The sequence below is a fragment of the Desmodus rotundus genome, unplaced genomic scaffold (assembly GCF_022682495.2).
Source record: "Desmodus rotundus isolate HL8 unplaced genomic scaffold, HLdesRot8A.1 manual_scaffold_433, whole genome shotgun sequence".
In the NCBI taxonomy this organism is placed as follows: domain Eukaryota; kingdom Metazoa; phylum Chordata; class Mammalia; order Chiroptera; family Phyllostomidae; genus Desmodus; species Desmodus rotundus.
The window spans coordinates 4,145-30,779 of record NW_026527515.1 but is presented as its reverse complement, the minus strand read 5'-3'; the positions used below and the strand labels follow the sequence as shown (position 1 = coordinate 30,779).

Genomic DNA, 26,635 nt, shown 5'->3' with positions numbered 1-26,635 from the left:
TTGGGGACCTGGCCCTCAACCCAGGCAGGTGCCCTGACTGGGAATGGAACGACAGTCCTTTGGTCTGCAGGCTGGCCCTCAATCCACTGAGCCACACTAGCCAGGGCTAAGGATATGCTTTTAACATTGTAATAGGCTGTGCACATTTTCACTCAGGGTGACGAGGAGTTATTATTTAAAAAAATTTTTAAATTCCCTCCTGCACGTATCTAGGGCCTGACATACAGCACTACTTTGTCTAAAATTATAGGCTCATCTGACACCTGTCTCCTTTCCCTGCATTTTCTCCATAGCATTTATAACTATTTAATTTACTCTATATTTTACCTATGATGTTTATTGTCTGTCTCTCCCACCAAAATGTAAATTCCATGAGGGCAGGAATTTTTGTCTGTGTTGTTCGTGATAAAAACCTCGGCACCTAGAGCAATGCCTAGCACTCAAATGATATTCGTTGAATGAATAAAATAATGTTTGATAAATACATGAAGAATAAGTCAGTAAATGGACAACTACATGAATAAATGAATTAATTTAGGACCATGGTTTCGGGCTCCCTCCTCCCATCCCAAAGATCCGGTCGTGGAGCTGGGCCCACTACCCACTGCTGCGTGCGGACTCTGAGCCAGTCTTCCCTCTTGCCTCAGGTGTCAAGTGTGGGGGTGTCCTCTCAGCACCTTCTGGAAACTTCTCGAGCCCCAACTTCCCCAGACCCTACCCCTACAACACAGAGTGCAGCTGGCTGATCGTGGTGGCTGAGGGTTCCTCCGTGCTGCTCACCTTCCATGCCTTCGACCTGGAGTACCACGACACCTGTGGCTTTGACTTCCTGGAGATCTACAACGGGGCTGCCGCAGACCAGGGCAACCTGCTGGGGAGGTTCTGCGGCCAGGTGCCCCCGCCACCCTTCACCTCCTCCTGGCACGTCATGTCTGTCATCTTCCACTCGGATAAGCACGTGGCCAGCCGTGGCTTTTCTGCAGGCTATCAGAAAGGCAAGGGGGACTTGGCAGTGGAGGGGGTGGGTGGTCCCAGGGTGGAGGTCAGGGAAGAGCAGTGGGACTAGGCTGAGACTTGCAGGGTCCCAGCATCTTAGCAGGTGGGCTGCTCCGTCGTAACCTGGATGACTTGCTCTCAGAGCTCATGGGGCAAAGGCAACCTCCATCTGTTGTCGTCGTAGTTGCAGGGTCCGATCTTCATGGCGACAACCCCCGTGTCTCCCTCTGTTGCTCCTGGGAGCCCCCAAGTGTCACACTGTGTCTCGGTCCTCACTGTGCTCAGGAATGAAGCCTCTCATACTCTTCTATTCTTATCCTCCTGATCCCCTGCCCTGGCATCAGGATACCGGAGAGGACACCGTCCTGTCACTGCTGCCGGTCCCTCCATGGCATCTCATTACTTCATGGGCATATGACCCCTGCGCCCCTTCAGGGTCGTCCATTGGAAGGGTCACAAGAGTCACGGGGAGCTGGTGATGCTCTCCCTCCCAAAGCCTTTCCTGACCTCATCTCTTGTATCTGGGCTCCTCCCTCCTTCAAGCAGGCTGGCAACCTGCCCCTAGACTAGTGAGGGAAGCAGAGGCCCTGCTTTCCTTGCCTTTCTCCTTGACTCATTCCTTCTGTCCTGGGCTTCTCTGCACAAACTTATTCATGGCAGCTCAAGCAGCAAACAACCCCTGAGGCTCCTGGCACACGGGGTCCATCAACAGCAATCAGGGGGCTCAGGTGGAACCCCAGTTCTCTCTGACTTTAGAGGCACAGAATGGTAGAATGCTAAACCACCAGAACCACAGACTGATTTAATAACAGTTTTGGAGTCTTAGACCCTTAGATTTTTAGAATGTTCGGATATCAAAGTCATAATACCTTGGGCAAGGTGTTCCGACATTTTGAAAAATTTATTTTTAAAAAAGATTTTATTTATTTATTTTTAGAGAGAGGGAAGGGAGGGAGAAACAAAGGGAGAGAAACATTGATGTGCAAGAGAGAAACATCAATCAGTTGCCTCCCGCATGTGTCCCAACCAGGGACCAGGCCTGAACCCAGGCATGTGCCCTGACCAGGAATTGAACTCGCCACCTTTAGGTTTGTGGGATGACGCTCAACCAACTGAGCCACGCTGGTCGGGGCCCACCATTTTTTAAAAATTATATTTTATTGATTATGCTATTACAGTTGTCCTCATTTTTCCCCCTTTGCCCCCCTCCACCCAGCACTCTCAGGAAATTCCCCCACCATTGTTCACATCCATGGGTCATGTGTATAAGTTCTTTGGCTTCTCCATTTCCCATACTGTACTTTACATCCCCATGGCTATTCTGTAAGTACCTATAAACATATGGAACACTTCACGAATCTGTGTGTCAGCCTTGTGCAGGGGCCATGCTAATCTTCTCCATATCATTCCAATTTTACTGTATGTGCTGCTGAAGTGAGCACAGGGCCCAGCATTTTTTAAAACAGTAGTACCCTTATGTCAAACGGGACCTTATGTTAATCCCTGATATATGAGAGACAAAGGTGGCCAGTATTCTGGTGTATGCATTTGTTTTTAAGGTTCATATTTTTAACATTTATTGTAAGCCAATCATTAAAAACATACCGTAAGTCGGTACTTATGGCCACCAATGAGTTAAAGTTATAAGCCCTGTTGTAAGACATGTGACTGTGGATACCATCTTTTGTTGCATTAAAAAATAGTTTGAATAGTTTGAACACAGCATAGGAATGAAATTTGCACCAGATGCTGTGGACAGAGGCTCCAGAAGGCCCCTGCGGAGCCCTGGAGCACAGTCGGAAAGGCTCTGCTAAGGGTGTTAGCCTTGGGAGGGGTTGCACACTGTCAGAGCCTGCCCTCTCACTCCACAAACGGTAACTCTGAGGCCAGAGAGAGAACGCCCTCCCCAGGGTCACGGCTCAGAGGGGAAATCACTGGGACAGGAAGTCAAGTCCTCCGCCGCCCAGCACAGCGCTCGGTCCGCACAGCCACACCGTGGGGTGAGATTCTGGAGTCTCAGGAAATACGTCCGAGTGTGCCGCTCCCAGCTGGTGGTACCCAGCCAGTCACGGCATTCGTCATCAACTGCCTCCTGGTTGTATTGGTCACACAGGGCTCCAAAGGGATTTCACCACCACCTTCTCAGACCCTGCACGAGTCTGAGCCCTGTGGGTCAGGCTGGGCAAGTGTGATGATTTCTAATATTCCCGTGAGGCTCAGAGAGTGCTGGGAGACTTGCCCATGGTCACACAGCTGACATAAGGCAGAGTTAGGAGGACCACCGTCTTCAGACTTCAAGCCCATCTCTACTTCACCAGGTCCTCTCTCTCTAAGCCTCAGTTTCCTCACCTGTTAGGGAGGTTTGACAGCACTTCTGAGCTCAGGCACGGCAGCCCCTGTGCCCCACCGGCCTGGTTGGAGGGACAGTGAGCATCACAAGATCAAGTGCACAGGCACCGCAGTCAGTCAGACCCCATTTTCCATGTTACCAGCCCAGCGACCTGCTGTCAGGGCCCTGGCCCTGTCCCTCGGGCCTTGCCACTTTAATGGTTCCTGCCAACCTCCTCATATCTTTGCCTGAGGGCTTTCTCTGAAGTCTCCGCTGGTCACCTCTACCCCCAGCTTCACACCAGTCCCCAAGTTCCCCAGCAGGGCGCAGCAGCTGGTTTGACAACACCCTTCAGCGTCTGTCTCCCTGTCCCTCCCCTTTAGTGTTCCTCACCACCCCCACTCCCCACATGGGGACCCCTGTATCTCCCAAATAAGCTCACTGTGCTCAAATCCTTGTCCCAGAGTGCAGGTGAACCCGAACTCACACAGGTAAGTAACTTAACTTCTCTGTGCCGCCATTTTCTCAACTGTGAATGGGAAGAACCACTGCCCCTCCCTCACAGGGATATGTAATGGTTTAAAAAGACGGTGCAGGTGCTAAGTGCCTGGCCTGAGTCTGCCACGCGACCAGTGCGCAGTGGATGGCGATGAGGTTCCCATGAAATGCCTGTGGCAGTGGCTCGTTGTGGGGTGTCTGGTGCCCATGGGAGGGGACCGTGGAGCCACAGGGAAGGAGAAGGGTGAGTTCAACCAGGCTCCCTTGCAGATGTATGTGGTGGCGTCCTGACGGGCCTGTCGGGGGTCCTCACCAGCCCTGAATACCCGAACAATTACCCCAACAACGTGGAGTGCCACTGGGTGATCCGGGCCGCTGGCCCTGCCACGGTCAAGCTGGTGTTCGAGGACTTCCAGGTGGAGGGCAACGAGGAGTGCACCTATGACTACGTGGCTGTGCTCGGGGTGCCTGGCCCTGCCCGCGGGCACCACTACTGCGGCAGCTCCAGGCCCCCCACCCTGGTGTCGCTGGGCCACGAGCTGCAGGTGATCTTTAAGTCTGACTTTAACATCGGAGGCCGGGGCTTCAAGGCCTACTACTTCTCAGGTAGGAGGGACTGCAGGTGCACCCCAGTCCCCGGTGCGTGCTGGGCACCTGCCTCCCCAGTGTGCTTGTGTGGAAAGAGGGTCACCCTTTCCTGCCTCTGGGCTTTGTGCTTTCTCCTCTCTCTCTGCCTGGAATGTTCTAGCACACTCTTCCCTGTCTGGCCAATGCCAAGACATAAGCATGTCACCTCCTCCATGAAGACTTCCTGATTCACTCAGAATTAATCTCTTCCTTCAGTTCATTACAGAAGTTTTCTCATAGCAATGATCTGTTGCCTGTTGATCTTCTCTGCCTGTGTGAGTCCCTACGGGCTTATCTTTGTACCTGCCATGTGGAGCTATTTCATTAATGTTTGTACAAGTAAATGAATGAACCCTTGGGGGATTCACCTTCTATAGGAGAAGATGGAAAAGGAAACAGGCAATGACAACTCACTGTGACCTATGCTATGTAACAGAAAGAATCATGGGTGACATCCTGGAAGAGGAGAGAATTAGGCAGTGCTTTAATTAGGCAGAAGGAAGGGAAGGGGGCCCCAAGCAGAGGGATCTGCATGTACAAACGCATGGAGGACAGAGAGGGTTTGGTGTGCTTTGCTTGTTGTACTAGGAGATGTCTGGTGAAGCTGGAAGGTAGGGGTGGATGAGGGGCAGTGAGAAAAAGGGTAGGGTCAGGTCAGGAACCACACTGTCAAGTCCAAGGTTAGGCTCAACTCTGAGGACCAGTATTAGATATAGTTTTTTAATTCCAAACAGAGCCAACATGCATGAAGGGAAGTGCCAGTTGGAATGAGATTCCCAGCTTTTAGCTAATTTCAGGTTGAAGCAGACTTTGGGATCAATTGTCTAGTTTTCTGGCCATGGTGCCCACAACCTGCCACGGTGACATTATAATCACTATAGCGCCTGTTGCAGAAAATAACAGTCCCCACCCTTCTCACCATTGCTCCTTCTACCCACTGTTCCCCAGGAGAATGCCAGGAGGTGTATACAGACGTGCGGGGCAACTTCTCCAGCCCACACTACCCCAGCTCCTACCCCAACAACATCCACTGCCACTGGACCATCCGCCTGCCTCCTGGCTACCGGGTTAAGATGTTCTTCCTGGACCTGGAACTGGAAGGGCCCAACAGCCTCACCAAGACCTGTGACTTTGACCATCTGGCAGCCTTCGATGGGGCCAGTGAGGAAGCGCCCCTGCTGGGGAACTGGTGCGGCCGTCACCTGCCGCCACCAGTCACCTCAAGCCACAACCAGCTCCTGCTCCGGCTACACACAGACCGCAGCACCACCCGCAGGGGCTTCTCTGTGGCCTACATTGGAGGTCAGCTGGGCTTGGAGGGGTGGGTGTGCTGGAGCGGGAACAGCAAGGTGGGGACCCCAGGTCTTTGCAGCTTCCTTCCTCCATCCCACGAACTGGTCTCCACAATCTCTTTCCAGGTGGCTCTGCTGCCACCGACTCCTCCTCTGGGACCTTTGAGACTGTGCCAGTGTGGCCCTTACTTATTTCCACTGTTGCAGGGATCTACTTTTCCAGCTTCCAACTCTGCAATCCCTAATCCCTCCCCGTCTGGCTCCTTCCCCATTGGCCCATGGCCTGTCTTACACTGTGATTGATCTTGGTCCTATATCCAGGGGTAATATACAAAATATGGTAGTGTTATTTATGGTAAACAATTGGTATAACCACATGATGCCGGCCAGCCTTGCTTGTGTTAGTCAGAAACCCTAACCGCCAGCAGCTTGAACAAATGGCTTTTGTTTTCCTCACTTAAGAAGAAGTCTGGAGCCAGGCAGCTTCTGTGTTCGTTCAGGAACTCGACCCTGTCCCAGCTGGAATCTCTGGGATTCTCTTGGCCTCATTACTGCAAAATGGCTGCCACCACGCCAGGCATCATGTCCATGCTCAAGAGCCGGAAGAGGGTAGGAGAGGAGCCAGCCACAAATTTCCTTTTATTAGGAAAGCAAAACCATTCTCAGCAGCTGTCCAAAGACTTTTCACTGGAAGTCTTGGTCTCATTGGTTTGAACTTGGTCAGATGGCCATGCCTAACTGAAGAGGGGGCTGGGGACACTGGCACTCAGCTTTTCCAGCCTCCACAGTGCCAGTTAGATTTGCCAGCCGACATCGCTCCCTTCTTCTCACCGCCCTTCCCAGGGCCATGGGTCCAGAAACCCATTTTGCCCTCAGCCTGACCAGGCTGAAGCTCTCTGTTGTGCAGGTGCAGACACAAAGGTGCAGGGGGGGATGGCACAGCCAAGGCTAGAACTCACTCCCCGCCTTCACGTGTGGCTGAGCGGGGCTGAGGAGGCCCCGCTGAGCTCAGACAGACCAAGGCCACACCCAAGTGCTGCCGTTTATGACCATCCATCTGTAAAGGGGGTTGATGGATGCCCTAGACAGGCTGTCATCAGGATGAAATGAGGTGACACAGGTGACAGTGCTTGGCTCTGAGGCCATCCTTGCTGAGGATGGATTTCTTTCTCTCATGTGCCCCAGGCCTGTCCTGCATTCGAAAGATCTTTCCTGTCTCCTTACCCCACATACAAGAGGGGGTGGGGGGCCCAGTGATGGGGAAGGGAACAGCAGAGCTGCAGCGAGCTAGTGGAGAGGGGTGGCCTGGGCAGCCCCACCCTCTGGGCCTCAGTCGGCTCCTTCCCTACACTGGGAGGGGAAAACGGTCCCTCTGTTAGCGGGGCGCCCTCCTTGGGTTGCACTCTGCACAGCCAGGGGCCATGGGGCTCTGCCACAGCTAGCTGGCAAGTCGCTTGCTCTCTGTGGGCCTCAGCTTTTCCACCTGTAAAACGAGGACATTGGCTGATGGATCTTTCAAGTCCCTTTTGGCCCCCTTAGTCTCAGTTCCAGGCCTGGGTCCCCTCCCAGCTCTGTGTGCTCTCAGACAAGCCCCTTCTCCTTTTGGTGCCTCCAGGGTCTGAGGGTGAGGCAGCTCTAATCCTGGCTTCTGTTCAGGGGCAGGAGCCCCTGCTCCCACCACACCGCACCTCCCTCTCCGGGTCCCTGTGGGAGCCTGGGGTCAGACAGGGGCAGTCATGCTGGGTGAGGTGCCAGATGTGGCCCAGGCTGCAGGCGGCCCCCTGGCTAGAGGACAGCCTCGCATCAATCAGAGGTGACACGCAATTCAGCGCCACCAAGATCGTCGTGGGAGACGGCAGACCCATAAATCCCTGACTGCCCAGACACCAGAGGCTGAAATATGTCTGAGGCATTTCCCGAAGGGGCGTTGAGAGTCCCAGGCCCCTGGCTGCCAGCTCTTTCCTTTTCCTCCCACCAGCCCCCCCTTCCCCTACACTCACCCCTGCCCCCGCAGGCGCCGCCCCGTACACACACATGTGCACACACAGGCCTGCACAGACCCAACATTTGAGTCACAGTGTGGTGGCCTGGGGGGCGCAGGGGCCCAGGTAGGGTGAGGAGATCAGGACCTCCCTAGTCCTACAACCTCGATGGTTGCCATCCCGCTCGAACTGTTGCAAACTGCTTCTCCTCACAGAGCTTCGGTTCCCAAACTGTGGAGACGCTCTAGTCACGTTCACCTCACAGGGTCATCGTGGGGAGAGGGTGAGGCTGTGTTCACCTCTGTTTTCAAAACTGCAGCCCCTCCCCTCCCGGCCCCTCCCCTCCCCCAGCACCCGCACACACTCTGCGCTCTCTCTACTCTTGGCCTGGTTTGCCCTCAGATCGCTCCGGAGCTTAGGTGCATTGTACGTATTGCTCCTCACCCAACTGCAGTGTGAGCTCCAAGGGGGCAGGAATTTTTGGCTGTTTCCCCCACCCCCCATTTCTGTATCTGAGGTACTTACAATAGTGCTTGCACATAGTAGGCCCTCAATAAATATTTGTTAACTGATTGAATGAATTGCTTGGCACATGGCAAAGCAATCAGCAAATAGTAGCTTTTATTATGGTTAAGAATATTCACTCATTCATTCATTCATTCAGTCGTTCATTCAGCATCCGCTGTACCTGCCAAACTCTGTGTGAGGCTCAGAGGACGCTGAGAGGCAGGCATGGTGCCTGTCATCGATGGAGTTAAATGGAGTAATGCATATAAAACATCCCCGCAGGACTGCGAAAGAGTTATTCCCACTCTGGGCTCGGTCTTCCCATTCGCCACCCTTGAGTGGGAGCTTGGGGGGTGGGGTCAGACTGCCTGCCCCCAAGGCCTCCAGCTCCTCCCTCCTGTCCCCAGTGGTGCCCATGAACGTGAGCTGCTCCCGCACGGACTTCCAGATCCTGATCTCCACGCAGGCGCTGGCCCCACTGGGGCAGACCCAGGTCTATCTGGGCAGCCGGCGCTGTGCTGCCCAGGAGGTCGGCAGCACCTTCCGGATCCAGGCCCGCTTCGACACCTGCGGCACTGAGTCTCAGGTAGGGGCTGGGAGTGATGGGCGGGCGTGACGGAGGGCAGGCGAGAGAAAGGCACCTGCCATTCCTGGGCATTCAGCTTCTCTTCCTGGCTCTGATGATCACAAGTCTGGATACAGAACTCAGCCTCTCTTGGCTTCACGGCAAACTTGCTCAGTGTGGACCCAACCGAGAACTCAGATAAGGGAGACAGATAAGGGAGCCCGTTGCACAGCCTGGCGCAACCAAAAGCTCCTGTTGGAGGCTCCTCCCACGAGGCCCTATGTATCGACCATCCCTGGGGGCCTCCTGCTGTCCCCCTCCCCAGAGATCCCAGGGCCACCCCGTCCTCACCCCTTCCACAGGCAGAGCTGCGTGAGCCCTGCTGCCTACTGCCTGCCCCTTCCCTAATATTGGGGGGGAGGGTTAGATTTTATTTATTTATTTATTTTTAGAGAGAGGGGAGGGAGGAAAAAAGAGAAATATCGATGTGTAAGAGAAACATCAACTGGTTGCCTCTTGCACACTCCCAACTGGGGACCTGACCAGGAATTGAGCTAGTGACCTCTCAGTTCATAGGCCAACGCTCAGTTCACTGAGCCACAGCAGCCAGGGCCCCTTCGCTAGCTTTGTGATCCAAATCCTTCCCTGGGCTCCACAAAACAAAAGGGCCTTTCAAGTAATAGGATCCACCTCCCTCCAAAGGCAGCTAGGCTTACAAATACATTTTTTCTACCATCCTTGTGTTTTGGAAACCTTAAACCCAGGCTCGGGCTCTAAGAGCTGCTGAGCAGTGCCCCAGACACCCTGGATGTTTATACTCTTAGGGACAGATGGCGGGGGGGGGGGGGGGGGGGGGGGGCGGGGGGGGGGCGGGGGGGGGCGGGGGGCGGGGGGGGGGCAAGAGGAGAACGAACCGTGGTCTCTATCAGGGCGACTCCCCAGCCTTGGTACCTGGGGGTCTGCCAGGCTGGCCTGGGAGAAACCACAGGAATCCAGCAAACCATACTCCCCCTCCCCCGATATTAGCCTAATATATGCCTCTAGCCCCTCCAGCCTACCCCTCTGCTTCCCCAGCCTCCTGGCAGCTGCTGACCTTTTGACCTGAGAGGAGAAGTGCGGTGGGTCTTGGCTGCTAAAATAATCTGCCTGTACGACTCTCCTGCCCTATGTCCCCCAGGGGTTTTCTCTGGGGCAGAACCACATTCCACAGAGTCAAGAAGTGAGCAGATGGGGAATTCTAGAAACAGGGAATTATATGGTCTAGAAGGAGGAACTCAGAGACACTCAGAGTCTCAGAGTCACGGAGCCACCACTAGAACGGGGAACTACGGAATCCTAGAACCTTGGAATCACAGACTCTTGGAGTTCGTACCTGGGAAACAAAGGGCTGAGAACCTTAGGCTCATGGATTCTTGGTGTAATGCTTTTCAGTCTTCCAGGAGAATCAGTCTCCGCACTGGGTTGCTTTCCAAGGCACTCTGCTCAAACAGCTGAAAGCCCTGGCAGCCTTCGCGTGTGAGCCACTTGAAAAGCACTGCAGAGCTGACTGCATAACCGTAGCTTCCTGTGTGGCCTTTGCTTCCTCCTCCAGTCTCGCACTCATAGAAAACTTTCCCGCACCCCACTTTATGATTTTTCTCCCTTCTTCATAATGAAGAGTCACTTCAGCCCTTTGGCTGGGTCCCCTTCCACGCCCAGGTGCGGCCCTTTTCTTGCCCAGTGTCCCAGTTCTGCGTTACAAAAACCCGGGATGCCAGTCCTCTTCAGAGGGTGTGGTGGCGGAGGGGCTGAGGGCACAGATGCAGGGAGGCTCCTGCGCTACAGAAACCCAGAGCTGGGAGACACCCTCAAGGTTGCCTGGCGTCCAAAACTCCCTCCTCCGAAGTGTCCAGGCCTGCTCTCTCTGTTTTAGGCAGCTTTCTAAAAAACATTATTTTTAGAGAGAAGGGAAGGGAAGGAGAAAGAGGGAGAGAAACATTGATGGGCTGCCTCTCACACGCCCCCAACTGGGGACCTGGCCCTCAATCCAGGCATGTGCCCCAACTGGGAGTCAAACCAGTGACCTTTGGCTTTGTGGGACGACCCCCCATCCGACTGAGCCACCCCAGCCAGGGCTGTTTTAGGCAGCTTTGATTTTTAGAAGCCCCACCACTGGGCCGGGGCAGTTGGGCAACCTGAGGGGTGTATGGCTGCTGCAGATACAGGGTGGGTGGGGGGAGTAGCCCTGTGCCATGGCAGCCACCTCCAGACCCCTTCAGACTGCCCATCAAAATACTGCCCCCAGGCCTGGCCCTAACGCCTCAGCACCTCGGGGCGACTTGACTCCTGCCCCCTCATCCGTGGCAGCGGGGGTGGGGGTGGGGCAACGTTGGCCAAACCTCTCACATCTCACTCCTCAAGAGTTCTCCCCAGCCTTACGGGGCTGCCACTCTGGTGACCAGGGACTCAACAGCAGGGGCACTTAACTGCTGCAGACATAACTTGGAGGAAAGATTCCAAAAGAAAAGTCACATAACACCAGGGACAGGGCTTATATCTGGGAGGCAGGAGCCGTGGCTTCTAGACTTGGCTTGGGGCGTGGCCGCCTTTGCTAGGCCCCAGTGCTCACGTCTGTACGAAGGGAAATGGAACTGGATGCCATGGAAGTCCCATTTGGTCCCATGTTCTTTGAGATGAATGAGGCGTGGTGGCTAAGAGCGCAGTAAGAATCGGGCAAATCTGGGTGAGAATATGTTCCCTGTCACGCGAGTGCTGTGTGACCCAGACAAGCACTGTAACATCTAGGTCTCAGTTTCCTCATCTGTAAAGTGGAGGCACCAATAGTACCAATAAGAGAGGGTTGTGAGAATTAAATGAGATAGTGCACTTAAGATACAAAGCCTGGGGTGTGGCAAGCGTCCCTGTGCTTACTAGGGCTCCCTGCCATGGATCCTGCTTCTTTGAAGCCAGAGCAAACACTGACCCATCAAATCTGATACTGTCCTTCCAGACACCCTTGTAGCGCCCCTTCTACAGGTGGGGACACTGAGGCTCCCTGTGGGAAAGAAGTCAGTGACCAAGCTGGGACTAGAGCCCAGGCTCCTGGGGTTCTGCCGCCTTGGTGCTGAGTCCCCAGATACCTAGGGGGACAGGGTGAGCTCTGGGTCCCTTCGGGTACAAGTGAGTGCCCCGTGACCTCCACAGAGAAGGAACAACACTGCGGTGATCGTCAGCGTACTGTACATCACCTTCTCTGCTGCCGGGCGGGACGACACCCACGAGTACGAGGTCCGCTGTGAGCCCCGGCGCAAGGAGGCGTCCGTGCACTTGCTGTCCGGCTCCCACTGGCTCGGGCCCTATGCCGCAGCGGCCGAGCCCCTTCAGGAAGCGCCGCCCAGGGATGAGGTGGAAACAGTGGAGGTCCCCGTGGCCATGGTGGCCCAGGATACCAGTGACATTGTCTTCCTGGGCCTTTGCGTCCTGGCTGGAGTCCTCATGGTCATTGCCATTGTGGTCCTGATGCTGCTGTGAGCGGGCCAGGCAGGGCCCTGGCCACCGGCTTCCCTGGGAAGTGGCTTGGGAAGCCTACAAAAGGGGCAGAACCGGGCCTCGCTGACGTGTTGGTGACAAGGGGCAAATCACTGTCCCTCCCCGAGCCTCAGTTTCCTAAGGACCAGTACTCCAGCGTGCTGATCTTGCAGGGCTGACGCGAGGCCCAGAGAAGGGCGTGGACGGTGAGAGCTTTGTACACTATAGCGTGACTGGCTGTGTATGCGATCGTTGTCATTAGTTTTAAAGATACAAAAGAACTGTGTGTGGTACTCTCACTGGAGACAGAGTGGATAAAGCTGACTCCTTCTGTAACTTGTGAGAGTGTTTCACCAACTCAGGGTACAAGTAAGGGCATCTCTTACTTCTCCAACGAGTCACGCACCCCAAGCCTTCGTTAACAGGATGTTCCTGATCCATCTGGAGCCTTCGCTGTCCACAAAATGGCCCAAGAATCCTGAGGACTTCATCTAAAGCAGCCCCGTCCTGCCTCCAGACTCCAGAAAGGAGGAAAGGGGCAGAAACCCCATGAGCATGGCTGTTTTGGGCCCTGCCACATGGTGTCGCTGCTGAAGACTGACCGCGTGCGGGGAGGTGGCAATGCCCTGCTGGGGAAGATCCCTGTATAAGCCACAGGCAGGCCTGCACCGTGCTCAGCAGTGAGGCTGGAGGCTGAGGACCTGTGTGTCCATCACATTGGTGTTTATCCTAAAATACCTGTGGTCCTCGACTGAAAAGCTGATGGAAGTCCCATGTGTCTCTGTCCTCCTTACCCCTGATGTTGACCTTAGGCTACCGCCCACCGCCCCTCCCCAGATGAGTTCTCTTGGAGCCCTCTGGACCTTGTCCTGCCATTGGACTTCACTCAGAGCTACTCTAGTCTACTCAGCTACTTCAGGCCACCCACATTTCTCTAAGTTCCCCCAGAGGGAGCAGGGCTGGTCTCTGAATGCTGACCTGTGGGAAGGCCTCGGGCATCTTTGTGCAGACTGGCTCATCCCTCCCTAGAGCTCCACATACCAAGAAGTGGAGCAATCTTGTTAGTGAAAAAGAAACAAACAATGCATTTGTAATACACCGCTTTCCCTTGTTCACCTTTATATTGCATAATAAAACATTCAATTAAATCCTTCCACAATAACAGAAATCTCCAAACCAACCGTGCTGACCACTGGCATCAGTTTTAAAAGCTGTAGCCCAATTACACAATTCCTTCAACAACCCAACAAGCATCCACTGGTTTCCAGCTGTGTAGCTGTCAGTGTGACGGGCTGCAGGCACACCTGTCAGCCCATCAAGCAAATTCCTGCCTTCAGGGTGCTTGTGGCCGGGGCAAGCAAAATCAGGGTCAGGAGGACCGGCAGCTGGGTAACTCGCAGAGTCAATAAGTAGAGGAAGAGAGCCAGCAATGTAAGGGATGAAGTAAGGGGAAAGAGCTGCCTAGACATTAGAAGAACTGTGTTCAAGTCCAAGTTCTTATTAATTTTGTGAGCCTGGGCAAGTCACTTTGATTCTATGAACGATGATGTCTCTACTTGCAAAACAAGACGTAGATCATAGCTTGCTGTGAGGATGCAGCGACATGACGAGCTAGGGGAGTCTGCCAAGTAATGGATGTGACCGCAGGGAGAGTCGTGCCTGTGATCTGGGCACTTGGAGCACAGCCCCTTCCTCTCTCCCACCCACCTTCTCACTCTCAGGTGCCTCCAGCCACCGAGCCAAGCTACCACCGCCAGCCTACATGGTAAACACCTCCCAAACCACCTGGGCCTCCGTTTCCCCATCCGGAAAGGACTGGACACACACCAGATACTCTGTGGGCGCCCAGAAGTTCTTCCCTCCAGAACCCATGGGTGGGCCTTGGGGTACAGCTGGTGGGACCTGAGACAGGTGAGCCCAAACTGGCCTTATCCTTGTCAGCTCATCACGGTGGGGGAGACAGGGGCTTAGCCTGTGCGAAGCCTAATTTTCAGAGCTGAGTGTGTGATTGTGTTTGTAGACTTGCACAGGTGGGAAAGTGGGGGCCTCTGTCCGAACCGTCAGCAGCTGGTCTTCAAGGGCCAGCGCAGAGAGGCCAGAGCTCAGGCTTTGCAGCCAGGCCACCAGGGCCCCACTGCTTGCTAGCTGTGTCACCGTGGGCCTGCTCACCAGTTCATTGGGAGGATTAGGTGAGATAATGGGTGACAGTGGCCAGGACACAGGGAGGAGGCGGCAAAACGCAGTTGTTACCACTGACTAGCAAAAGCTCTGGCCTAGAAACCCAAGTCCTTGGCCCAACCTTGCCACCGACTTGCCGTGTGGCCTTGGGAGAGCCCGTCCCCTTCTCTGGCCTCATCTTCCCCATTTTCCACATGTGAGAAGCATCATTGTCACCCCAGCACTGTCACTGTCATAGCTCCTGCCTCCTCAGCGCCTACTATGTGGCAGGTGTTTCAGATGTGTCATTCTCACTTAAGCCCCCTCGTGAGGCCAACATAAACTGCCCCCATTTTACAGATAAGAAACTGAGGTTTGGGGAGGGCAAGTGCCATGGCCAAGATTGCAAGGCTATGAAATGTGGAGGCTTGTCTTAAAGGAGTCGGTTTTCCCCAAGCTGGGGCGCTCTGCGGAGATCTGGGTCCTCTCGGGACCCGGCCGATGCTCTCAAACCTTGCAGCTGTGCCTGGTTGGGAGTGCAGTGGAATGACTGAGAGGGAGAGAGAGGGGGGTTGTATTTTCACAAACGTGCTCAGGTCCCGCCACTCCCTGCCCTCTGGGCACCCTGCACGCCCGCAGGAAATAACAGTCTCTGTGACAGCCCAGTGAGTTATAGCCATCAGCCAGCACGCCTTGGCCCTGGGAGAGTCCAGGCCTGGCACCGCCTTCCTGCCCACCTGCCCAGCTCCCTGTTCCGCCAGTGGGGGCTGTGCAAGGAGCCGGGTGAGAACCCCATGGGCTGTGTAGCCTTGGGACGTGCCTACCCCCAGCTAGGAGCTTGGGGTCCTCCTTCCAGCCTGTCCCTGCAGGGCCAGTGCTACTGATGAAGAAGTACCAGGCAAGTGGATGTGCTCGCCCTGGGAAAAACACCTTCTGGACTGCATGTCAGGCAGACCGGGGTGCATTTCCAGTTCTTCCCCTGGCTCAGTGTGACCTTGGGCAGGTCGCTCAATCCCTCTGAGCCTCAGTTTCTTTATGTGTGGAATGGGGGTAGAAAGACTCCTCACACAGGTATGGTGAGGGCTGAGAGAACATGGGGAGAGCACCCCACATGAGGCCTTCGCCTGGGTGATCAGGAAGTGGTTGGCTGGCAGGCTGGGCCTGGCAAGGGCTTCCCTGGGGAGTCCTCAAGTCCCAGAGCTGGAAGGGGCCTGACAAGAAAGCAAGTCCCCACTGTGTCTCCCATGAGCCTCCCTGCTCTCAGTGTGCCCAGCCTCCCCGCTCCCCTGCTGTTCTGCTGTAGACCAAGGTCGCTCCCACCCAGCCACTCCATCTCCCGGTCCCTCTGTGTGGAACGTCCTTGCCCCAGAGCATTGCCTAACCTGGCCCCTTCACACCCTTCTCCACCCGCAGGCCCCTGACCACGTACGTCCCATCGCACACCTGTCACTTTGCTCCCCCCTCGGCTTGCTTTATTTTCACCACAGGACATATCACCACCTGAAATGGTGTGACGGGTGTTTTTGCTTTTACTCCCTCACGTCTGCTCCTCTCACTATGGTGCCAGACCTGTGGAGGCAGTTTTCCGCCGTCCACCCCACCAGAGCCTGGCACGCAGGGCCGGCAGGAGTGTGGAGAACGAGTGAGCAAGCCCAAGAAGGAACCGGTGAATCTGATGTAATCCCATTCATTTAATCTCATGTGTGTGGCGGTATTGGTGCTTCGGTGCAGTTGGAGTCAAGGGCATTTCCCAGTGTCTTCTCTGAGCCCCCTCTTCACGGACATGCAGACAGGCTCAGAGGCGGCCCCTCCCTCCAGGAGCCCACCGTCTGCGGGCAGAGAGCCAGCTCTGAGGCGCATGGGGCCTCACCCATGGCCACTGAGGCCGCAGGAACCAGCAGACAGCCCACTGAGATCAGGAATCTGAGATGACTTTAATAAAGGGGCCGTTATTTATTTATTTTAAATAATTTTTACTATAGTTGGCATACACTATTATGTTGTTTAAGGGGTACAACACAGTTACCACACTTAGACAACTTATGAAGCGATCCCCCGGTAAGGCCAGCACCTGTCTGACACTGTACGTAGTTATTGCAATGTTATCGACCACACTCCCTCTGCTGCTCTTCACAGCCCCGTGGCTTTTCGTAACTGGCAGGCTGCACTTCTTAACCCCTGCTCCTTTCTCATCCAGCGCCCCTCTCCCATCTGGCACCCATCAAAAGTTGTCTGCATCCGTGAGTCTGTGTCTGTTTTGCTTGTTCATTTATTTTGCTTTTTTAGATTCCACATGTAAGTGAAATCATATCGTCTGTGTCTTTCTCGGTCTCTGAGTTATTTTACTTAGCATAATTCCCTCTTGGTTCGTCCATATTGTTGCAAATGGCAAGATATCACTCTTTTTATGGCTGAGTAATATTCCATTGTGTACCCATGATAAAGAGGTTATTTGCAAAGGCGCAGGCAGGGTGCAGAGAAGCCATGGGGGAGTGCAGAATCTGGGGGTAGTGACAGTGGAGGCCTTACCATCCTCAGGCCTGAAGGGTAAGGAGAGGGATGCAAGCCAGCCAAGGGACCCCTTGCCCCCTCCCACCCTCCAGTCTCCTGGGGGGCCGTCCTCACGGGCCGAACCCAGAGGAATGCAGACCTCGTTGGTCAGTGTCTCCAGGGCAGTCAGCAGGGTGGAGAGTGATAGTGGATGGAGAGGCTCAAATGGAGGTGACACAGAAGTAACCAAAACACTTTCCTTTCTAAGGCTTTTGGGAACAGGACAGGATTAAATTCCTGACTCAACTTGTGGAGTGCTGGAGGAGCCCAGAGGAACACCTCAGGCTGTGCAGAAGGCTCAGCAGGGGGAGGAGGGGGAATGGCATCCAGGCACAGGGAACAGCACGTGCTAAGGCAAAGAGGCATGAAAGAGCCTGTCATGACTGGGAGACAGGACAAGGGCCGCTGGGGGAGCTAGGAGGTGCACTGGGGCGAAGCCGGAAAGGCAGGCTGGGAAATGATCTGGATGGCACCGGCTGCTTCTCTTAGAAGGATGGAAGCCCTTGTGTCCTTGGCTTCAGAATGAAGACACCCGCTGGGCCAGGAAGGCCAAGTGACTGCTCCTTTCTGTCAGTGATGCCCCTGGGACAGCCCCCACTGGGAAAGGCCCTTGATCCGTCAGCACTGCGCACGCTGTTTGGGAATAAACCAGCTGGGCACGGCGAGCTGGACCCTGGGTTCTGTCTCTGTCCCCTTCTGGGGAAGTGGCCTTGGTCTGTCAGTCTGCCAATTCTCTGGACTCCTTCAAGAGGCGCTTCCCCGGCAGCCACCATGAGCCAGGACCCAGGCCAGGGTGCTGGGGTCCAGAGAGGAATGGGGCATGGCTGGTGCAGGAGCTGGGCCTGGGCCACTAGCTTTCCACAACCTCCCCAAGTCTCAGTTTCCTCATCTGTAAATCGGAAACAAAAGTGGGAACATTTACTGAAATTTACTCAACACCAGGTATTGTTCTAGATGTTTTTACATTTATTTTCTCCTTTAATTCTCTACACAGTAGCTATTATTATTCCTTCTAAGCAACAGGAGACGTGGGATTCAGCAGGTCTGCCTGAAGAGCCCAGGCCTTACCGTAAAGCAGGTGAGGGGACTTCACGAGGAAACAGAAGCAACTGTCAGTCATTTGCAGCTGTGACGAATGCGTGTTGGATACGAACTTTGGGCTCCTGCGCCTGGTGTCGGTCTCAGAACCTAAGCGCTTCCCATAAATTAATTCGTGTGGTGATGTTGTGAGGCAGGTACCGTTATGAGTCCCACCTCACAGGCGAGGAACCCGAGGCACTGAGAGGTGGAGAGACTTGCCTGAGGTCACAGCTAATAGCTCTCAGGAACTGTCTGGACATTTCGTGTGTATTAGCTCGTTTAGGCCCCACAACAGAGTTGCTGAGGCACAGAGGCTGCGCATCTCACCCACAGTCACATCCCTAGTTGTGGTTGTAGCCGGGCCTCGAACCGGGAGGCCAATTTCAGAGTCTCTGCTCCTGCCCAGCAGCTCTGACACTTCTTGGCTCAGTGCCTTGCGCAGAGCAGGAGCTCAGTAAGTATTGGCCAGTCCCAGTGGGAGGCTGCATGCAGGGTGGGTTCCGGGCTCCTGAGGTGCCAGCCAGGCCCCATGAGCTGCTGTCGCGTCTCAGGTGGCTCGTCAGGGCTTAAGGCTGCTCCCAGGGGAGACTTCCGGGATCCCAAGGTCTCCGTGGCCTGTCAGTTCTGCCCACGCAGGCCCTGGCACACACAGTGCAGGAGTCGGGTCTGGCTGCCCTAGGCACTGAGCCTCAGGGCCTCCCAGGGCCACTCCATGTTGCCCTCCAAAGTCAGCGACTCGCCTGGGCTGGCCTGCCTCTGGAACATCAGGGGAGCCTCACTGCCCTCTGCTGGCTTCCTTCAAGCGCACACAGGGTCCAGGAGCAGCAGGAACCTTTGGAAAGGCACTGTGCTGGCCATCTGAGCACCCTAGCCCCACCTGGGCCTGGGCCCCAGTGCTGTCCAGACTGCCCCTCGGGGGCTGATTGTGAAGAGCCCACGTGCCACCCTCCTTGGAGTCACTGGCAGAAATTCGGACATAGTAGCAGTGGCCCCAGCTCACTAAGCCCCCAGGCAAGCAGGCGCTGCACCCACTCTCCTCCTCACAACCATCCCACTTTACAGATGAGAAAGCTGAGGCCCAGCCAGGCTAGGGGGCTTACCGAGGACCACCCAACTGGTAAGTGGTGGAGCAGTGACTTGAGCCCAGCTCCTTCTGGGGGCTCTTTTTTTAAAAAAAAAAATGTTTTATTGATTATGTTATTACAGTTGTCCCATTTTGCCCCCTTTATTCCCCTCTGCCCTGGACACCTCCTCCCACCCGCATCTCCCCACCTTAGTTCATATCCATGGGTCGTACATATAAGTTCTTCGGCTTCTACATTTCCCATACTATTCTTACCCTCCCCCTGTCTATTTTTATCTACCATTTATGCTTCTTATTCCCTGTACCTTTTCCCCTACTCTCCCCCACTGCTGATAACCCTCCATGTGATCTCCATTTCTCTGATTCTATTCCTGTTCTAGTTGTTTGCGTTTTTGTTTTTTTAGATTCAGTTGTTGATAGTAGTGAGTTTGTTTTCATTTTACTGTTCAGAGTTTTGATCATCTTCTTTTTCTTAGATAAATCCTTTTAACATTTCATATCATAAGAGCTTGGTGATGATGAACTCCTTTAACTTGACCTTATCTGGGAAACACTTTATCTGCCCATCCATTCTAAATGATAGCTTTGCTGGATACAGTAATCTTGGATGTAGGTCCTTGTTTCTCATGACTTTGAATACTTCTTCCCAGCCCTTTCTTGCCTGTAAGGTTTCTTTTGAGAAATCAGCTGATAGTCTAATGGGAACTCCTTTGTGGGTAACTCTCGCTTTTCTTTTGCTGCTTTTAAGATTTTCTCCTTATCTTTAATCTTTGGTGATGTAATTATGATGTGCCTTGGTGTGTTCCTCCTTGGTTCCAACTTCTTTGGGACTCTCTGAGCTTCCTGAACTTCCTGGAAGTCTATTTCCTTTGTCAGATTGGGGAAGTTCTCCTTCGTTATTTTTTCAAATAAGCTTTTAATTTCTTGGTCTCCCTCTTCTCCTTCTGGCACCCCTATGATTCAGATGTTAGAACATTTAAAGTTGTCCTGGAGGTTCCTAAGCCTCTCTTCATTTTTTTGAATTCTTGTTTCTTCATTCTGTTCTGGTTTAACGTTTCTTTCTTTCTTCTGCTCCAAACCGTTGGTTTGAGTCCCAGTTTCCTTCCATCACTGTTGGTTCCCTGTACATTTTCCTTTATTTCACTTTTCACAGCCTTAACTTTTTCCTCTATTTTGTGACCATACTCAACCAATTCTGTGAGCATCCTGATTACCAGTGTTTTGAACTCTGCATGTGATAGGTTGGCATTTTCTTCTTTGGTTAGGTATATTTTTTCTGGACTTTGTTCTGTCATTCGGGCCATCTTCCTTCCTTCCTTCCTTCCTTCCTTCCTTCCTCCCTTCCTCCCTTCCTCCCTTCCTTCCTTTCTTTCTTTTTGGTGCACCTGTTATGTATAAGGGGTGGAGCCTTAGGTATTCACCAGGGCCGTTGTGGCACTGTATGTGGGGGGAGGGGTCTGAGAGGGAACAGTGCTGCATGTTCAGCTCTTGGTGGGCTTTCTGTCACTTCCACCTCTACCCACAAGCAAATTGGGACCTTCTGGTGCTAATTCCCGAGTGGGTGGTTTTGTGTACGTTCTAGGACCCTGTTGGTCTCTCCAGTGAACTCTCCTGTGAGGCTGGGAGTTTCTCCCACCACCTCAACCCCCACAGGTGTTTTCAGTCAGAGGTTTTGAGGCTTTATTTTTCCAACTGGAACCCTGGATTGCGCGGTCTGTCTTGCTCCCCAGTTGTTCCTCCTGGTTTATCTGCATGTGAATGTGGGATCACCCAGACCGCCAACCGCTGCCTCTCCCAGCCAGCCAGCTGCCACCTTGCTGTGAGTCCTCCCCGTCTCCTACCAGTCTGGATGAATGTTTTTTCTTTAACTCCTTGGTTGTCAGACTTCCATACAGTTGGATTTTTTTTGGCAGTTTTGGTTGTTTTTTGTTTTTAAATTTGTCATTGTCCTTCTTTTGGTTGTGAGAGGAGGCACAGTGTGTCTACCTACTCCTCCATCTTGATCAGAAGTTGATGAGTCTGGTGGCTCTTTTTATAAGACCCAAACCACACAGATTCTTCCTGATGGCCCCCTGCTCTTTGTGCCAAGAGGACCCCTCAGGGTATTATTCATGGCTTTGAGTGCCTGGCCCCGACTGGCCGACCTATGGGTGATGGGGAGACAGCTTCAGTGTCAGTGGCGGGCGTAGTCCTGCCCATAAACCAGCAACGACATAGAGCAGGTGAGCACTGTGGCCAGGAGTCCCAACACTGCCTGGAAGAGCAGCAGGGGGGGTCCCCTGGAGGGGATGATGCTTGGCAGGTCCTGGGGGATGAGTAGACATTGAACAGGTCATTAAAGGGGAGAGAGGAGGGAGAGGAAGGGCATTTTAGGCAGGTCATGGCTGGAGATTAGAGATTTGGGAGTCTCAAGGGAACCCCAAGTTCACCACATGGGTCAGCACAGAGTGGGACAAGAGAGTGGAGGTGACAATGCCAGAAAAGCAGGTGGGGACAGGGCCTGGATGTCCAGAGACTTCCTGCATAGTGGCCATGTCAGCTCTTTGTCCCCATTTGGTGTCCCCAGGGCTCCTCTGGGATATAAGGGGCTCCCCAAATTATAAATGCTGTGCACTGGCTTTATAGCTGAAGCCCCAGAGAAGGTGATTGGTCTAAGGCCAGCCAGAAGAGCCAGAATCACACACAAGTCCCCTGACACCAAGGGACACTCTGTCCCTGCAGCACAACCTTACTGCCCTGTCTCCTTCCTGGGGGATGGGTTTCCACCCCACCACACTGGGGGGCAATTCAGAGCCCCCCCCCCACTGCACCACAGGGATTCCCCCCCTGCAGTAGTGTTGACGAGGTCCCGCCCACATCACCTGGGCCAGGCTGTTTCCCATCTTTGAAATCAAACACAAACAGACCCCAGACAGAAACTGCCCCACACCTGAGCTCCAGGTAAATGCAGCCCAGCCTGTGGGGCGTACACCCCTTTTGGCTCATACCCAGGATAGGCTGGGAAGCTGTTTGAATAAAAACTCCCCTGGACAGGTGCCCAGCCTTTTACAGTTTGCAAATTGCTTTCCCCAAACATTCTGCCCTTTGATCCTCATACCTGTTCTGAGAAGAAGGCATCACCCACTTTGCGGAGGGGGATACTGAGGCCTGAGAGGTGAAGTGATGTGCTCAAGGTCACAGAGCGAGTTGATGATGGGTCTAAATTAAAACAAGCGGCCGCAGGAGGCTGCACCTGTTGACCACGTGCCAGTTAAACGGCCCATCTCTGATGAGTGTGGTGGGGCTGAATGGGGCAGAGGAGGTGCCATGAGGCTGAGTCTTTCAAAGATGCAAAACAGTTACTGGGCACAGTGGAGGGGGCTGGAGAAGAAGGGCTTTCAGGGCAGAGAAAAGAGCGTGAGCAAAGGCCTGGAGGTAGGAAAGCAGGCAGACAGTTCAGCACCTGGGAGCACTCCAGTGGGGCAGGTGCACAGGGAGTGTGGGGACACGTGGAGGTGGCCCCTCCTCTCCCAGGGCCCCTCTTCTCCCTTGCTCTGGGGGAGGAGTCAGGTGGGCTCTGAGACCGGCCCACCCCTTTCTTCCCTGGGGACTCAGCGCCCTGTCATTAGGCATCTCCCGCTCTGCCAGGGTGTGGAAACCCTTTCTTTCACAGGGTCTGCCTGCTCCACGCAATCTCCACCACAAAATTATGACTCCCTGACATAAAGGAAGCAGATTTCCTCTATCGCTCTGGCATAGCAGACCCTGTGCTGGCTCCTTACAAACAGTGCCACCCCTGGAGAGGCTCATCAGGCGCCCAAGTCACCTGCAGGCAGAGGTGGACAGGTGGATCCAATTTTCCAATTTAGGTGGGTTGGACTCAGCGTGTCCCTCACTGCTCAAGTCTCTTACCAGAACCCCTCCCCACAAAACCCCTATGAGTCTGATAGAGGATGGTCCCTCCACAGGGAGCAGGGGAGGGGCCAGAGAGGGGAGGGCCTTGCCTGAGGTCCCAGTCAGTGGAGAGGGAGCTGGAGCCAGGGCGGGGGCCATCTCTTCCAGGTCTCATTTAACCCCCACCACGGGGCTGTGAGGAGGCCTAGCAGGGGCGGTGGGGAAAGGGAGGCTGAGAGGCAGTAGGACCTCTGTGGAGGGCAAGGGGAAGGGCCTGGCTGCAGGGCCAGCTTTGGGTGTGTGTTCCTGTACAGAGGAGTTCCTGTGTGTGTGTGTGTGTGTGTGTGTGTGAGAGAGAGAGAGAGAGAGAGAGAGAGAGAGAGAGCGAGAGAGAGCACTCTCTCTCTAGAGGGGGCTGGAAGTGATGATCCTGCAGGTCCCTCCCAGCTCCACAGAGCTTGCTCCTGCGGCGCTGTCAGTGTTGCAGTATTTTCGGGGCCTGTGTGGGCAGGAAAGTGTGTCAGTGTCTATATCCGCCTGGTGAGGAGAAAGCTCGCGTGTGCCGTGGGAGGGTTGGAGTGTCTGCTTCCACAGATGGCTCCTGAACTCCCAGGCTTTGGAGAGAAGGTTGGCTGACAGCTCTCCAGGTCCCTCTGCCCACCTGGCAGGGGCCTGGGCTGTTGTTGGGCATAGCGCCACCTTGTGGGGCCAGGAGGAGGGATCCGTGGCATCACGGTTAGCCAGTGGCCTCCTGGGAATCACCACAGTGGTGGTGGGGAACTGTGGCCTGGGACACCTAGAAAGCCAAACCACCACCAAGCCTGCTGAGCCACTGCATCTGGGCTGTGCCGGTTCCTGGCAGAAAAAAGAGCCAAGATGCTTCCCTGAGCATTTTCTCCAACATCCCAAACCAGTCCCTAAACCCTCCAGCCATCCTCCTTCCCCCAACTCTTAAGCCCTATTCCTGTGGGCTGGGGCGGAGGGTGGGGACAGACAACTACGAAACCCTTAGAACTGAGATGAGCAAAAGGAGATCAATTGTCCTGGTTTGCCCAGGACTGGGGGCAGGGCAGGGGTGTGGTTCCCAACACATGGGACTTGCTGTTTTAAAACCAGGGCGGTCCTGGGCAGACTGGACTAGTCAGGCACCCTAGATGGGCGAGTGTGGAGGAGGAGAGACACCCCTCGCAGTGGAGACAACTTCCTGGAAACCTAGCTCAGTCTGAAGGGCCAGAGGACACCCCCTGGGCCCTCCTCCCAGCGGAGGGTCTTGCTGGCTCCACACCCCTCAGTCTCTGCTCACCTGGGGGTTTTGTTTCATTTTGTGGTGTTGGGTGACTCTTAACCTGGGTCTCCCCCCAGGCCTCTCTCCTAGGTCCAGGCCCCTTCTCCACTGGCCTGGATGACAGCGCCAGGCTGTCTCGCAGGCACAGCCACCTCGCAGCCTCCTTCTCTGCCTGTGCTCCTATCTCAGGGAGCAGCATTGCCACCCACCGGTCACCCAGACAGGCACCCAGGCTCCTCTTGGGTCCCTCCCTCCCCTCCCACACCGAGTCCTGTCAGTTCTCTGTGCCACCATCTCTTCAGCCTGCCCCTTTCCCTCTCATCCCCACTGCAGCCACCTCAGTGGCACCTTTAGCCTCCCCTGGGCGCCCTGCCTCCAGCTGTTGCCCTGAGTTCATCCAGACCAGGGGTGTCCAACCCACGGCCCGCCGCCGCATGTGGCCCAGGATGGCTATGAATATGGGCCAACACAAAACTGTAAGTTTACCTAAAACATTACTTAGTTCTGTTACTAAGTTTTATTACTTAGATATGTACATTTTCTATATTAGTGATCACAAACTTGGGATCTGCTCAACGATTTTAAAAGATTATCGAAAGGGCCGCTGCATAATTAGGGTTTATTGTGTGAGGATGTTTTTGTTTATCTGTGGTGGTGGATATCACGAAAATTATGTATGGACCTTTTTTATGTTCATCAGTTCTCATTAGTGTTTGTGTATTTAATGTGTGGCCCAGGACAACTCTTCTTCCAGTGTGGCCCAGACACCAAAAGGTCGGGTTGCCCTGCTCTAGACCATAGCCAGACCATGGAGTCTGGTCCTGCTAGAGGATGGGAGAGAGTGTTGGCTTGGACTTGGTTCCAGGTTCCAGGCCCTGAGAATTCCTGTCGTGCCAGTCCGGCGACCCTCCCTCTCACCTGCCCTGCACTGGAGGACTAAGATGGTTCCACTCATGTCCATGAGGGCTTTTGTCTGGGCAGGAAGACGTGGCCGCCTCAGGCCCCTCTGCTCCACCCCACACTGCCACTGGGGGTCTTCGTGCTGGGTGGCCCTCACTGCTCTCGGGATGAAGCAGGAACTCCGCAGCCTTGCTCACTATGCCCTACATGACCAGCCCTATCACTCTCAGAGTGACGCTTCTAACCATGGAGGTACCTGCACCACTGTGCTGCCGGTTCTGTGGAGGATGAGGACAGTATGTGTGTAACAATGTGTGCGTGTGTGGTCGGGATGGTATGTGTATGGTTGGGATGGTGTGTGTGTGGTTGGGAGGATGTGTGTGTGTGTGTGTGTGGTCGGGATGATCTGTGGGTGTGTGTGTGTGTGGTGGTCAGGATGGTGTGTGTGTAGTTGGGATGGTGTGTGGGTGTGGTTGGGAGGGGGGGTGTGTGTGTGTGTGGTCAGGACGGTGTGTGTGTGGTCGGGATGGTGTGTGGTTGGGATGGTGTGTGGGTGTGGTTGGGAGGGTGTGTGTGTGGGGGTGTGTGTGGGTATGTAGTCAGGATGGTGTGTGTGGTTGGGATGGTGTGTGTGTGTGTGTGTGATCGGGATGGTGTGTGTGTGGTCGGGATGGTGTGTGTGTGGTTGGGATGGTGTGTGGGTGTGTGGTTGGGAGGGGGTGTGACTGTGTCGGCAGGGACAGAATAGGGCTTGCAGACCCCTCACATCTACTTCCACTAGAGCACTTCCATTTGTGTCTGTTTTATGGGTTGGGTTTCCTGGATGACTTCCTTTGTAGGAAGACTTCTGGGGCTCTGACAGGTTTATGAAGACTCTCGCTCTAAGATGACCCGTTGTTCTCTGCTGCTCCTCCATGCTGGCGGGCTCCCACCACTGTGCTTTTACCCACGCTCTTCTGACGGCCACCATCACTGTCTGTAGAAATGTGGCCCTCTCAAACATCCCCACCTCCCGCAAGCTTCTGGGGCTCACTGCGGGGACAGGATGGCCCTCTCGGCTAGACACTGCTGCCCCTCGTCTCTCCCGCCTTTGCGTTCCAGTCTTACTCACCCACCCAGACTGAGAGCTGCCGCCTCAGGAATCTCCACACCTACATTCTCCCTTTCTCCTCCACCGACTCCTGCATGGACAGACAAAACCTCCACCGGGTTCCCGGGCAGCACACAGCCTGGTGGGGGAGACAGACACGGGGACATCATGAACTTGGTTTGGACCTTGCAAGTCTGAGCTGCTTGGGGACCGTGCAGGTGGAAATGTCCTTCAGGCATTTGGAGGTGTGGGTCTGGAGCTCGGAGAAAAGCCTGGGCAGAGGACCGGGGCTCAACCATCCTCCGCATGTAGC

The 26,635-nt window shown here is 54.5% G+C and overlaps 1 protein-coding gene and 1 non-coding gene across 2 annotated transcripts; one reads left to right on the top strand and one right to left on the bottom strand.

The window, feature by feature from the left end:
• Nucleotides 1–647: 647 nt before the first annotated feature.
• On the top strand, nt 648–12,603 carry LOC128780118 (CUB domain-containing protein 2; the record flags this gene model as incomplete). The annotated part of the gene is made up of 5 exons (XM_053917908.1): nt 648–995; nt 4,094–4,429; nt 5,399–5,752; nt 8,639–8,817; nt 11,980–12,603. Coding segments are annotated over 5 exons (1,544 nt in total), but the record flags the coding sequence as incomplete, so codon positions are not given.
• On the bottom strand, nt 2,332–2,438 carry LOC112314673 (U6 spliceosomal RNA). The gene has a single exon (XR_002975808.2). It is a non-coding gene; the product is annotated as a U6 spliceosomal RNA (small nuclear RNA).
• Nucleotides 12,604–26,635: the final 14,032 nt, after the last annotated feature.